Source organism: Bombina bombina, chromosome 6, assembly GCF_027579735.1.
Source record: "Bombina bombina isolate aBomBom1 chromosome 6, aBomBom1.pri, whole genome shotgun sequence".
Taxonomy (NCBI): domain Eukaryota; kingdom Metazoa; phylum Chordata; class Amphibia; order Anura; family Bombinatoridae; genus Bombina; species Bombina bombina.
The window spans coordinates 1,103,363,844-1,103,379,660 of record NC_069504.1 but is presented as its reverse complement, the minus strand read 5'-3'; the positions used below and the strand labels follow the sequence as shown (position 1 = coordinate 1,103,379,660).

General features: G+C 38.4%; 1 protein-coding gene across 1 annotated transcript in view; it reads right to left on the bottom strand.

The window, feature by feature from the left end:
* ADCK2 (aarF domain containing kinase 2) overlaps positions 1-13,535 on the bottom strand; it is a 39,980-nt gene extending 26,445 nt beyond the window's left edge. The window contains exons 1-5 of the mRNA XM_053719036.1: positions 12,477-13,535; positions 10,168-10,314; positions 8,538-8,666; positions 5,592-5,687; positions 1,153-1,404 (exon numbers count right to left, since the gene is read on the bottom strand). Of these exons, the coding sequence (XP_053575011.1) occupies positions 1,153-1,404; positions 5,592-5,687; positions 8,538-8,666; positions 10,168-10,314; positions 12,477-13,379 (1,527 nt within the window). The 5' untranslated portion in view covers positions 13,380-13,535. The remainder of the gene's footprint in view (positions 1-1,152; positions 1,405-5,591; positions 5,688-8,537; positions 8,667-10,167; positions 10,315-12,476) is intronic.
* Positions 13,536-15,817: the final 2,282 nt, after the last annotated feature.

The following is a 15,817-nucleotide window of genomic DNA, read 5'->3' as shown; positions in this document are numbered from 1 at the left end:
TGAAGCTATGCATCTTCTCACTGGGCCCCGCCAGCTTGGAGATTATATTTGTTATATACATTTAAACTGTGCAAAAAACTGCTGTAATGTAACTCTTCTGCTCTCTACTATGTGAGCTAAACTGAAAGGTACAGCTGTCTAAAGGCAGATGTAGGTGCCAGAAGTAAAATGAGAGGTTTTAATTGAATAATATGCTACATTATACTTGTTCATACACAGTTATATTCATAGAGGCATACGTTCATTTTACCTCTGGTCTGAATGTGAATATTTAGTACATTCACGGGGCCCGATGGTCACAAGATCGATGGGTCCACTGAAAAATGTTTATTTTAGTCTTGCAAAGCTCTCGCTGGGTGACGTTCTAATAAAGTGTGCTGACCCTCACTGTACAAATGAGTGGTGTTTACCATTCAAAAGAAAAGATAGGGCTCGCTGCCTTTGAACATTCCGAGCACAGCACCAGAAAATGCAAAATATACTACGCATATTTTAAAATAAGGTTCTGTGTTTTATTAACATTGTATTTATGCAACTGCTACAATCACGCAAACGATAAGTTCACACTGTATTGAACGGGATCACTTCTAATATTGACGTCACACTGTACCAAGTACTTTATTAAAAGTAAGCTCGTTATTAAAAGTAAACCGATACAGTACAGCTTGTACGATTGTGGAGGCTGCATAAATTCAATGTTAAAAAAAGAAGAATACGTACAGATACTGATCTAAACATATCCAATATAAACCATTTAAAATCTTACTTAGAAGCTGCGAATTTAACAGTTAATGATGTTAGGCTGGGAAACCCACTGAAAATGGCTGTGAAATCAGGAAGAGTAGACCACCCCCTGCATATTAAAAGACCCTGGTGTACAATATCCCTTTTAGGGATTACACTATTTTGAGCCTTGATTTTGTTTAAAAGATACACACTGAAAGTTTGGAGTCGTTTTCTGGGGAGTGAAGCGCCACCTTTCCAAATACACAAATAATCTGTAGACACATTTGTTCTACAAACCAAACATTCTAATCTACTGGTCCACACTTGAACATTTACTGATACATTACAATCTGCCTATTGATAAATCTTTTGCAGAGGAATGAATCACTATAGACAACTATAATCTAGATAATGCTAAATTCTCACCTGTCCCAGCACCACAGCAGTAAACACGGCCCTGAAGTTCTGCAGATCTTCTTCTTGAAGTTCAGCCACAAGCCCAGCATCAAGCAGCACCAGTCTGAGGGGGCAACGGCTGGGACGGACGTTCACAATCAGCGTGTCACACATGTCCACCAGGGTGGTCTGGTCCACGTTACCTGAGCTGAACTGCTCAGTCCCTTGCACTAATATGTTTCCAGGGTGAAGATCCGCATGGACAAAATTATCTACAAATACCTGCAATGCAAGTAGCAGAAAGCAAAGAGTTAAAAAAGCAGTTATACATCTAAACAATTTCAAAAAGAGGGTGAGTATCAAAAGTCCATATATTGTTTGTAAGCTGTTTTTATCTTTACACTTCTGAGTTCAAACATTGTACACTGAGCTAGAATCAAAATATGATTCTCCAAAAAAATGTTTAAAAAGGGACAACACAATTTTTTTTCTCTTTCTTGATTCAGATAAAGCATGCAACTTTAAACAACTTTTCAATTTGAGGGACAGTAAACACCTTGAGATGTTTGTATTAGTTATGTGCAATATATTTTCATTATTTATATTGCCCCTTTTCATGTAATTTAGCTAAGAAAATTGAGCAATTTCTAATTCTCTTTACTTGAAATGCACCTACTGACTACTCAAGGCTAACTCTGCTACATTTCTGTCCCTAATTATAGTGACTGGCCTTGTTGTCTGCTGACAAAAGCCCTGATTGGCTCCTCCAAATAAGGCAAATGGTGAGTGGAGTTTGGCTATTGAAAAATAATTGCAGTAAAAAGGAAGTTAATTTGTTTTAAGAACATTAAGACTTGGCTGATCTGTTATTCTACAGCAACACAACATAAATGTCTTGTAATTACAATGTGTTTACTTCTATTATTTAACTTGCTTCATTTTCTTGGTATCCTTTGGTGAAGGAGCAGCAATGCACTACTGGGAGTGCAGCCACCAATCAGCAACTAGTTTCTAGTAGTGCATTGCTGCTCCTGAGGCTACCTAGGTATGTTTTTCAACAAAGAACATCAAGTGAACAAAGCAAATGAGGTCATAGGAGTAAATTTGAAAGTTGATTAAAATAAAATAACATGCTCTGAATCATGACAACATTTTAATTTTGACTTTAATGTCCCTTAACAATTGTGTTTCTGCCAGTGTCTCCCTGTCTGATTGTACACCTCCTCCACAGCCTCCCGAAACAATTAGTGATGCTGTAATAAAAAACTAAATCAATAACAAAAGTAAAAATCTTTGGTCTATGACAAAAAATATGTCCCGTCACTAAAGGGACAGTAAATTAATTTTTTATTATTAAGATATAGGATTTAATTTTAAACATCTTTCCTGCTAAAGGGACAGTCTACCATAGAATTGTTTTAAAAGATAATCCCTTTATTACCCATTCCCCAGTTTTGCATAACCAACACAGTTATATTAAAGGGACAGTCAAGTCCAAAAAAAAAAAAAAACTTTCATTTTTCAAATAGGGCATGTAATTTTAAACAACTTTCCAATTTACTTTTATCAACAATTTTGCTTTGTTCTCTTGGTATTCTAGTTGAAAGCAAACCTAGGGAGGCACATACAATTTCTAAGCCCTTGAAGGCCGTCTCTATTTTATTTACTTTTCCCAGCAGGGGAGAGCAAGCTCATGTGAGCCATATAGATAGCATTGTGATCACGCTCGTGGCTAGTGGCAGACACTGCACTAATTGGCTAAAATGCAAGTCAATAGATAATAACTAACAGTCATGTGATTAGGGGCAGTCAGAAGATGCTTGGATACAAGTTAGTCACAGAAGTAAAAAGTGTATTAATATAACAGTGTTGGTTTTGCAAAACTGGGGAATGGGTAATAAAGGGATTATCTATCTTTTAAACAACAAAAATTCTGGTGTTGACTGTCCCTTTAACACACTTTTTTACCTCTGTGATTACCTTGTATCTAGGAACCTTCTTCCAGCCCCCTGATCACATGACTGTGACTGTTTATTATCTATTGTCTTGCATTTAGCATTGTTTTGTGCTAAATCTTAAATAACCCCCTGTGCCTGAACACAGTGTTATCTATATGGCCCACGTGCACTTTCTGTCTCTTTGTGTTGAAAAGAGATTTAAAAAGCATGTGATAAGAGGCAGCCCTCAAAGGCTTAGAAATCAGCATATGAGCCTACCTAGGTTTAGTTTTTATCTAAGAATACCAAGAGAAAAAAAGCAAATTTGATGATAAAAGTAAATTGGAAAGTTGATTAAAATTAAAAGTCCTATCTGAATAATGAAAGTTTAATTTATACTAGACTGTCCCTTTAAGTTCTATTATATTTGCTTTGGTCTTCTGATATTCTTTGTTGAAAAGCATACCTAGGTAGGCTCAGACGCAGTGCACTGCTGGGAGCTAGCTGCACATATGTCTCTTGGCATTTACTCACCAGATGTATGTGTACATATACACACACTCACATATTTCGTGTGTGTGTGTTATATATATATTATACTTTATTTATGAAGCGCCAACATATTCCGCAGCGCTGTCCATGGATACAATTCATTTAAATAAAACAATACAAAACTTGTAAGAGACAGGACAAAATTTACAAACACATACAGGAGGGATTGAGGGCCCTATTCCCTAAATATATGGGCTAGCTCCTAGATTTTAAACAAATTAATTGAGCCCTACATTAGATGCAGTTTCTGTAGATCGTAAGCAGTACTTTATGTATTTAACCCCTTTAAGAATTAGAAAATGTAATTTTATCACTAAAATCACCCTTTCAAATTGCATGTTCTATCTGATTTATGAAAGAAACATTTAAGGTTTAATGTCCCTTTAGGGGATACCAAAAAAAACTAAGTTAGACATAAAGATGTATCTAAAGTACAGATTTACATATGTGTTTATTTAAAGTTATATTAGTTGTTTCAGTATTTAGGAAATAAGTGTAAAGTTTTAGTTTCACTTTAGTAACTAACTGTTCTGTAATCCGACCTCTCCTGGTGAGACCAATTAGGGACAGCTGTTAAAGAGATGAAAAGTAACAATCTCAGAGGGTTTAGATTCCCTTTAAATGGTTTACAAATACAAAAACCTCTGCACTAATGTCTACTTAAGTAAAAACCAACAGCGCTAAATAGTAAAAATACATTTAACAGAAGAATCTTGTAAAAAGCATACCCACAAACCTCAATAAAAGCATGGCTGGGTGCAAGGCACATCGTACATTTATTGAGGTTTATGGATATTCCTTTAAAGGGACATTATACACTAGATTTTTATTTGCATAAATGTTTTGCTATACAGCTTTTTTTTTTTTTTTTTTTTTTTTTTTTAAGTATAGTTTTCCTTTTTTTTTTTTAAAATAACATTGCGCTGATTTTCAGACTCCTAACCAAGCCCAAAAGTTTTAGAAGTATACTGATGTATACCTACTCCAGCCTGCTCCTCTTTGTGTAAAGGGTCTTTTCATATGCAGAGGAAGGGGGAGGGGGAAGTGTCTGCTGTTTTTGCTATAGAACCACTTGCAGTGGGTGTTCCAACTTACCTTTTTAACAGAGCTAAACTGGGAGCTTCTAAGTAAGTCTTTAAACCATTTTATACTGGATTTTTATATCAGTATCCGTGCATCTTATTCTTTATAGTAGTGTCTATTACATGCAGTTATATGAAAATTGGTGTAAACTGTCCCTTTAACAAAATGTTTCAATAATAATGTATTTTATATTTGCTGCTATTTTTCCTTACCTATGAGGGGAATGTGCGTTTGGATTTGTTTATCTACTACTCATGCCTGTGACGTGGTGCGTCTCCTAGCAACAGAGCTCTCTGCTTCCTAGCGCCTTCACTGAAGAACACCGGGGGACTTGGAGGAGACGATTAGGAGCACTTCAGCTGCTTTATTTGTTTTTTACTTAAAAAGGTTGTTTTTTTATGCATTTTCTGTTATTATAAAATTGTGCTTGCTCCACTCCCTAGGGTGCCTTTGTCATACTTAAAGGGACATGAAACCCAAAATTTTCCTTTTATGATTCAGATAAAGCATATAGTTTCAAACAACTTTCCAATTTTCTTCTAGTATCTAATTTGCTTTGTTCTCTTGCCATCCTTTTGTCGAAAATCATACCTAGTTAGGTTTAGGAGCTGGGATCTAGCAGCTGATTGGTGGCTGCACATATATGTCTGTTGTCATTAGCTCACCAAATGTGTTCAGCTAACTCCCAGTAGTGCATAGCTGCTCCTTCAATAAAGGATACCCAAAGAATTAAGTAAAAATTGACAACAGAAGTAAATTGGAAAGTTGTTTTAAAAGGTATATTCTATCTGAAACAATTTGTGTTTTATGTCCCTTTAAGAGATGTAAAAGAAGCTAGTAGTCAAAATGTAGGTCCCCTGGACTTGTCACGCCTGGTTTTATTGTACAATCACCTACCATTTTCAGCAACATGTCCGATCCCATTTTGGCTATCCGCTGCTTGATCGGAGAAGTGTCAGGCTCTTGTAGGTAAACGGACACAGGCTCACCTTCCTAAAACAATAATACAAAGCACTAGCATAACAATAGCACATTTATTGTGTAAACGGATAGAAAAGGGGAAATAAAAATACTCTAATGATTTATAACGGTCTCTAAACCTTTTTGTAGCAAGTACCTCTGCAGGTAGATATTTGTTTCATGTGTCCCAGGTGACCAAAAATGAAATCATATTTATCACATGATCTTACAAACTTGTATCAGATCTGTTAAAGGGACAGTTTATTTCAGAATTGTTATTGTTTAAAAAGATAGATAATCCCTTTATTACCTATTCCCCAGTTTTACATAACCAACACTGTTATATTAATATACTTTTTACTTCTGTGATTACCTTGTATCTAAGCCTCTGCAGACTGTCCCCTTATTTTAGTTCTTTTTACAAACTTGCATTTTAGCCAATCAGTGCTGACTCATAAATAACTCCACGGGAGTGATCACAATGTATATATATATATATATATATATATATATATATATATATATATATATATATATATATATATATATATATGGCACACATGGACTAGCATTGTCTAGCTGTGAAAAACTGTCAAAATAAACTGAGTGGGTACAATGTTGGCACGTCGGTCATGTTTTCCTGGACACTTATGAGTTACACATGGTGCAGGGAGGGACATGTATTGTGCTGTCCAGGGTCACTGTCCAGCTGCACAATGCATGTTCCCCTCTGCACACCCTGCACCATGTGTAACTCATAAGTGTCCAGGAAAACATGGCCGAGTGGAAACCCTACCTGGGTATAATACACTTTACCTGGCACCTGTTTCTGTGATACTTGCTCACAGTAATACACTTTACTGAACACTACATCTCTGTGAACCTCAACTTCAGTACTCAAATGTCACTTACAGGCCGGACAAAATGTAAAAGGGACATGAAACCCAACATTTTTCTCATTATTCAGGTAGAGAATAAAATAAAAAAATTCCAATTTACTTCTATTATCAAATTTGCTTTGTTCTCGTCATAATTCTTTGTTGAAGAGATATCTATGTAGGTAGTGTGCACATATCTGTAGCACTACATGACAGGAAGCAGTGCTGCCATCTAGTGTTCTTGTATAACATTGTTGCAAAACTGCTGCCATATTGTACTGCCGAAAAGTGCACACGCTTACAAACCTGCTTTTCAACGAAGGATAACAAGAAGATTTGATAATAGAAGTAAATTGGAAAGTTGTTTTTCTATCCAAATGGTAAAAGAAAAATGTGGGGTTTTATGTCCATTAAAGGATTTCCCACCCTAAGATGAATCAGTGACTGAGCATTAAACAGATATAATATGAAAAAACAAATGTTCTAATGTGTGAAAGCATTTTATTATCGCTCCATTTCTTGTATATAACTGGGGTTTTAACCCCTGCAATTGAATTAAACACCTAGGTAAAGTCAGCTCTAGAGCAGCAATGTGCTACTGGAAGCTAAACACAGGTGGTGAGACAATGACAAGAGACATGTGTGTAGCCACCAATCACTGGCTAGCTCCAGTAGTGTAGGATACCTACACATTCTCTTTCTCCACAAACCTGCCCTGTAAAGAGTGCTAGAGGGGGAGATAAAGAGCCCTTCCTGTGATATATGTTAATGGTTGCCATAGCTACATCCGGAAACAAAATAAAGAAGGGCAATTCCTAGAGTGCCCCTTGTAAAATGATCTGGGGTACACTTATCATAGGCTAACATACTGGGTTGTGAAGGGTTGGAGATGGAAACATTATGCACATGCAGTGCGCATGCGCAGTAGATCTTATTCTCACAGCCCCTTATACTCTGTATTGTTCCTGCATTATTTTAGGGGGGGGATCTGTACATTTATAGGACATTTTTTAATAAATAAACCTTTGGATTATGCTCAGAGGACTAGTGCAGAAAATGTTTTACTTCACCTTCAGAAACCCTAAAATTACATGAAACCTAAAATGTTTCTTTCACGATTCAGATAGAGAACGACAGTTTTAACAACTTTCTAATTTACTTCTATTATAATTGGTTTCCGTTCTCCTGGTATCTTTTGTTGAAAAGCGGGAAAGTATGCTTAGGAGTGTGCACATGTCTGGAGCACTATATGGCAGTAGTTTTGCAAGAATGTTATCCATTTGCAAGAGCACTATATGGCAGCACTATTTCCTGCCATTTAGTGCTCCAGATGCCTACCTAGGTATCTCTTCCACACAGAATATGGTGGGAACAAAGCAAATTTGATAATAGAAGTAAATTGGAAACCTTTTTGATATTATATGTTCTGTCTGAATCACACAAAAAAATTGTGAGTTTCAGATCCCATTAACAAATATGTTGATGTAAATAACCAACAAGGACAATGCTAATCTTAAAGGGACAGTCTAGTCAAAATTAAACTCTCATGATTCAGATAGGGCATGCAATTTTAAACAACTTTCCAATTTACTTTTATCATTAAATTTGCTTTGTTCTTTTGGTATTCTTAGTTTAAAGCTAAGCCTATGTAAGCTCATATACTAGTTTCTAAGCTCTTGAAGGCCGCCCCTTATCTCAATGCATTTGACAGTTTTTCACAGCTACAAGGCATTAGTTCATGTGTGCCATATAGATAATGTTGTGCTCATGCTCGTGGAGTTACTTATGAGTCAGCACTGATTGGCTAAAATGCAAGTCTGTCAAAATCACTGAGATAAGGGGCAGTCTGAAGAGGCTTAGATACAAGGTAATCACAGAGATAAAAGTTATATTAATATACTGTGTTAGTTATGCAAAACTGGGGAATGAGTAATAAAGGGATTATCTATCTTTTTAAACAATAAAAATTCTGGGGTAGACCGTCCCTTTAATATAAATCACTCACCTCAAAAGTCTCCACTAAAACATTCCTAGTGATGAAAGGATGGAGCGGGCTGGGAAACTTTATAAATTCCAGTTTTTCAAAATTCTTTTGGAAAATCTCCAGATTTCTGGCCTCAAACCGTAGGTCAATCTAAATGAGTAAAAGGAAAAACGTATTATTAAAAGACACTGGCCATAGATACAGAATTTCTTCCCACTCATCTGACCATTTGGGAAGTCTTTTGCTAATTTACCTTAAAGGGACATAAAAATAAACAGGAATACTTACATAGAACTAATATTCTAAACACATTAGGGCATTTTCTTTGTGCACTTTTATGTTTCTTTAAAATGACTTGAAAGTCAAAATCAAACTGTCACGTTTCAGATAAAGCAGAGACTTTAAGAGAGTTTTCATTGTACTTCTATTATCAAAATTATTTTGTTCTCTTGATATCCTTTTTTGAAAAGCACACTGAGGTAGGCTCAGGAGCACCAATGCACTACTTGGAGTAGCTGCTGATTGGTGGCTACACATATGCCATTTATCATTGGCTCGCCTGATGTGTTCCGATAGCTTCCAGTAGTGCTCTGCTGCTTACTGCAAGGGTTAAACACAGTTATAAACAAGCAATAGTGCAATAATACAATTCCGAACACATTACAGCATCAGACCTTTTATGTCCCTTTAAGACAACTTGTAAACAGACACCTACTTTTTGTTAGTTTAAAAAAATAGAACTTTTACAGAACCTCTTTTTTATAAAATATTAGAGTTCAGCTTACTGCCAATTAATAGTACTTAGTCTTTCCCTAAGAAGTGTATTTCTTTAATATATACAATCTCCAGGCAGGGACCTCTATAGTGCATTGCTTCTCTGGAGCTAACTTTAAATATGTGTTTAACCCCTTGGCAGGTATAAAGCACAGTTATAAGCAAGTAATAATGCTATCATAAAAAGCCCTTACATATTAAAACTTTTTGTACATTTTTCTCTCTCTAATGATTGAGACAGATAATACAATTTTAAACAACTTTCCAATTTACTTATATGATTAAATTTGCTTCATTCTCTTGGTATCCTTTGTTGAAGTAGTAGCAATGCACTTCTGGGAGCTAGCTGAACACGTCAGGTGAGCCAATGACAGCTGCAATGGCCCTTTAATTTAGAACTTTAAACAAAGTCAGGTTTGCTAAAGCGCAGGTTAAAGGGACACTGTACCCAAAAAAAAATATTTTGTGATTCAGATAGAGCATGACATTTTAAGCAACTTTCTAATTTACTCCTCTTATCAAATTTTCTTCATTCTCTTGGTATCTTTATTTGAAATGCAAGAATGTAAGTTTAGATGCCGGCCCATTTTTGGTGAACAACCTGGGTTGTCCTTGCTGATTGGTGGATAAATTCATCCACCAATAAAAAAGTGCTGTCCAGAGTTCTGAAACCAAAAAAAGCTTAGATGCCTTCTTTTTCAAATAATGATAGCAAGAGAACGAAGAAAAATTGATAATAGGAGTAAATTAGAAAGTTGCTTAAAATTGCATGCTCTTTCTGAATTATAAAAGAAAAAATTTGGGTACAGTGTCCCTTTAAATGACCCTGCTGCCAGGTCACAGATATGCCCAGGCTCTGCCATCTGCCCACACTCACCTGCTGGCTCATCAGCTTTTCAAACTCCTCCACAATCTCAGTCAAACTCAGCCACTTGAGCCCCGGGATCATCCCAAGCAGTCGGCTCCAGGTTTTCATGAGGAGAAGGTCCATTTGTACCTGCTGACTAAGGCCTGGATGTAGAACCTGACAAAAATGTGTCATTAAATGTGCCATATTGTCACTTTCAGAAGCACAGGGGTTAACTTTGTACCAAACCACAAGGTATCCAACTCATCTGAAAACAGAATTAAAGGGATATGAAGCCCAAACATTTTATTTGTGATTCAGACAGAGCATAACATTAAAAAAAAAAAAGAAGTTTCCAATTGACATCTATTATCATTCCCATGATATTCTGTGTTGAAGAGATACCTAGGTAGGCATCTGGAGCACTATATAGCAGGAAATAGTGCTGCCATATAGTGCTCTTGGAAATAGATAATAATCTTACAAAACTGCTTCCATATAGTGCTCCAGAAATGGGCGGGCTCCTAAATATAGCACAGAATCACAGGCTTTATCTGAATCATGAAAGAAAATGTTTGGATCATAACTAAACATCATATGGTACATGCATTATAAGGACTATCTCCAGGTGTCTCATCGCTGCATGACATCTGCTATTGTAAAAGGGACACTAAAGCCACAATGGAACTTCCACAATTCAGACAGAACATTCCATTTTTAACAACTTTCCAGTTTGCTTAAATTATCTCATTTGCTTTGTTCTCTTGGTATCCTTTCTTGAAAAGCATAGCTAGGTAAGCTCAGGAGCAGCAATACACTACTGGGAACTAGCTGCACATAGATGCCTCTTGTCATTGGCTCACCAGATGTTTGTAGCTAGCTCATAGTAGTGCATTGCTTCTCTTTTAACAAAGGATACCAGGGGAATTAAGCAAATTTGATCATAAAAGTACATTTTGAAAGTTGTTTAAATGATATTCTCTGAATCATGAAACAAAATTTTAGGTTTCATGTCCTTTTAAACAAAAAATAAAGTTATGAATAAAAAAAATAAAAAAAGATGTCTTTCTAATAATATATATACATAATGGTGCATATTTTCAGGTATGAGAGTGCTACAAATGTATTCTTGTCAGTAATTAGTGGTCTTTACACAATGGGCAGATAACAAATCAAGCAATACTTATTGTGTTATAAAATAAGCCTTTATCCGCTATTGGAGGATTTTATTTAAAAATCAGCCAATAGAAAGAAACTAAATGACCAGCACACCTCTATAAAAGAGGTCAGCAAAGACTAAGAGCCAGGCAGACTGTGGTGGTGGGTGGGATAAAAGGACCCCAGGAAGTGTATCCTGCAAGAAATGTTTAGAGGTTTTATTGGGGTTTATTTTCAAAGGGGCTTTATGTTGTGTTTTTTTGTTTCCAGTAATTTTTTCTGTAACCATTTTATTGATTTTATTTTCATTACATATTTTTTTTTTTGGTAACTTAGAGCACTTTATGGTAGGGGTGTATTTTGGGGGTAATTAGCACAAGGGGGTTCATTTGCATTGGAGTTATACAGTTAAGAGGTTAATTGTATTGGGGGTTGTGGTGGTTATGGGGTTAATAGAGTAGAGGGTTTGTTTGGGTTTTGGAGTTAAGGGGTTAATAGCATAGGAGGGTATTTTTCTTGTTGTGGATTAGGGGTTAATAGAGTAGGGGGTTTGTCTGGGTTTTGGAGTTAAGGGGTTAATAGCATAGGAGGGTATTTTGTTGTTGTGGATTAGGGGTTAATAGAGTAGGGGGTTTGTCTGGGTTTTGGAGTTAAGGGGTTAATAGCATAGGAGGGTATTTTGTTGTTGTGGATTAGGGGTTAATAGAGTAGGGGGTTTGTCTGGGTTTTGGAGTTAAGGGGTTAATAGCATAGGAGGGTATTTTTCTTGTTGTGGATTAGGGGTTAATAGAGTAGGGGGTTTGTCTGGGTTTTGGAGGTAAGGGGGTTAATAGCATAGGAGGGTATTTTTGTTGTTGTGGATTAGGGGTTAAGAGTAGGGGGTTTGTCTGGGTTTTGGAGGTAAGGGGGTTAATAGCATAGGAGGGTATTTTGTTGTTGTGGATTAGGGGTTACAGTGTGATGGGCAGAAGTTAGGGACATGTTTGATATTTTGTGTGTGCCCTTGATAACACTGTGCTTGGCACAAACTATTTTGTTTACCTCTCACAACATTTTCATGAGCCACAAAACAATACATTTAAAAAAAAAATATCGACTGCTCTTTCTGAGTCATGAGAGAATATTTTTGAGTTTAAAGCCTCTTTAGTTCCTTCCTGAACATATAAAAGCCCAGGCCTTACTTTTACAGCTACAGGAATTAGATGAGGCGTCTCTGAGCTATTTGCTGTCTGGTTATCTACAGGTTTGTGAAGAATTTCTTCCTCTCTTTCTCTGCTCTTTCCTTTTCTCCAGAACCGACCAACCATCCCTGAGAGCCCTGATACTTCCCAGGCCTCAAATGCAGACTCTTGCTCAGCGTTCTCCAGCACGGGTTGGAATTGAGTGAACCTGGTGAGGTCAGCTGAGGCCCTGTACACCTGTGCAACGCACCCAGACCCCACAGGCTCATGGCTGGGAAAACTCAGCACCTCTCTCCAGTCCTCCCCAAAGGCCCTGTTCAGGCAGCGCTCCGTGTAGTCCCACGCGTGGGGAGGCACCTTCACGTGAAGCTGGGAAAACATCACACAAAACTCCTCTGAAAAGAGGTCACGGCGAGTGCAAGCCCACTGGCCAAGCTTGATACACGCAGGGCCTGATGTCTCTGTTGCCTTTAACAGAACACGAAGCCAAACAAAGCTAAACCCCGCAGATAGGAAGGTGAGTGGGAAGAGCAGCAGCAGAGGGGCAAACTTAAGGAACAACATAGAAGCACGAAGGGTTAAACGAATAATAAAACTGATGTTCTGCAGGAGACCAGGAGCACTCCTCTTACTCACACGTGACCCCGAACCCAAGACCCCCTCAGTATGATTCTGACCCAGCATCTCACACAGGGCTTTTGTTGTTAACTCTTTAATCCCCAGGCACAGAAAAGTGACCTTGGGCAAGGAATGCATTGGGGCGAACCTGGGTGTTCGCTTCGGATACCTTATGGAAATATTAGTCCATCTCCATTTTGGGAAGGCCCAGGTTCTGATTTGTAAACACGTCCTTAGATGGCTTAATGAAAGCCCAGCTCTGAGGTGTAGGAACATCACTGCCATTGTGCTGATGCTGTGCTCCTCCTGTCAAGCAGATATCACAAGGGGGAAGTCTGCACCGGGCGTACTCTTTACGCCATCAGAATTTAATATTGATGTAGTAATAATAATACTAAAGACCCAGACGACCAGCACCGATCAGGCTGCTGTCATAGAAGAACACAGAGCTCAGCTGTCAATGTTCCAAAGGCTACAACAATGTAGCAAGATAACCACGCCCACTTAAAGGCGACGAATCAGCTTCTGTTTCCTATGCACGTGGGCTGCAAAACCTCTGCCAGGCAGCGAAGGAGTTATACGGTATTGACTAAAGAGTAGTAGGCGGGGAAATGATCATTAACCCTGTGACTGCCATATGTAGCTGCATTGTATTCTAATGTGTTTCGCAGGAACAACTCTCTGGTATCTAAGGTCTTAGAAAAAGAGATGTTAGGTTCTAACCGTTGGGAGCAGCGCCCAGGGCTAGGAAGCAATATTCTGTATTGGGCGGATCAATATGCTGGATAGATAGCAGTATGTTGTAACATTTTATTTATTAGTGTAAATCCTATTGTTTTGATCATACAGGTGTTATTGGAAATGCATCGTGTGCCTGAATCCTATAAACTCATCAGATCTTCGTTTAAGAAGAAAAGCCACTGCAATGCAGAATCATTGTAAAGTGACTATATAAACAGTGAGAAATAGCGTATGTAATTGATTGCTGACAATACCTGCATATGGTCACGTAATCTGCTGCTATTAGTGGCCACACTCCTCTGTCTATAGACTAGACCTAGCTGCGCATGCGCACACTCAAGATAATTTGCAAAAGGAAATTGGCAGGTTGATAAAATACATTTTAACCCATATTTTAGAATACCTGTTGGATTGACATTCATGGTTTATATTGTTTGATTTTGTAAATGTACAAATTATATTAATGTAAGTGTATTTATTGGAATGAGGGGGAAACATTATTGTCAGAATTTGATATTTCCCCAAAACATTCCAGATTAATTCCTGAGTAAATTGTTGCAGTCCCTTCTGTATTTTATTATTTTTATCAGTTGTTTGGCCTCTTCAGTGCTATAAACATAGGGATAATATGCAGGTGACAAAGGGAAAGTCTAGTCAAAATTAAACTTTCATGATTCAGATAGAGCAGGCAATTTTAAGCCACTTTCTTATTTACGCCTATTTATACATTTTTCTTCATTCTATTGGTATCTTTATTTAAAAAAGCAAGAATGTAAGCATAGGAGCCGGCCCATTTTTGGTTTAGCACCTGGGTAGCATTTTCTGATTGGTGTTTAAATGTAGCCACCAATCAGCAAGCGCTACCTAGGCACTGAACCAAAAATGAGCCGGCTAGTAAGCTTACGTTCAAATAAAAATACAAAGAACGAAGAAAAATTGATAATAGGAGTAAATTAGAAAGTTGCTTAAAATTGCTGCTCCATCTGAATCATGAAAGTTTTTATTTTTGACTAGACTACCATTGCATACACTTTTCCTTCAACAAACCCACCACACACCTCCGGCAGCACCACCCACCCCGCAGAAACTGGAACAACATCACCGAAGACCAACTGCACTCCACCCTGAACAAGTGCCCCCCAGCTACCTCCATAGATGCCAACTCCTCCGCTTGCAACCTCCACCACTAGCTCACAGACTGCGCCAACACCCTCGCCCCTCTCAAGAAACCGTCCAACCGCCAACTCACCAACAAGGCTAGTTGGTTCACCCCTGCCCTCCAGGACTCCAAACGCCACTGCAGGGGATTGGAAAGGACCTGGAGATCCAGCAAGAGCCCCTCAAATAAAACAGCCTACATGGAAGCCATTACTACCCACCACCACCACCTCATCAAAACCACCAAAAAGACAGCCATCCAAGATAGAATCAATGCCAACGTCCACAACAGCAAGGAGCTATTCACAGTCATCAAGAAATTCTCCAATCCCAACAGCGACACCAACGACATCCGGCCCACTCAGGACCTCTGCGATAACCTCGCAGTGTACTTCCACCGCAAGATCATTGACATCTATGACAGCTTCGCACCCCAGAACTCACCCACCACTGCCTACCCACCAACTCCCACCGATACCTCACCGCCTATCCCCCACGGACCATCTGGAGCCCCCTCACCACAGAGGATACCATCAGAATCATGAGATCGATCCACTCCGGAGCACCCTCGGACCCATGCCTGCATCACATTTTCAACAGAGCGGGTGACACCATCACCCCCGAGTTCTGCAGCACCATCAACTGCTCCATCGAAACCGGCACCTTCCCGGATGATTGGAAGCACGCAGAATTAAAACCGCTACTGAAAAAACCCACGGCTGACCCCAATGATCTGAAGAACTACCGCCCAATCTCTTTGCTCCCCTTTGCGGCCAAAGTCATCGAGAAGTCCATCAATGCGCAACTCATTGACTACATCGAAG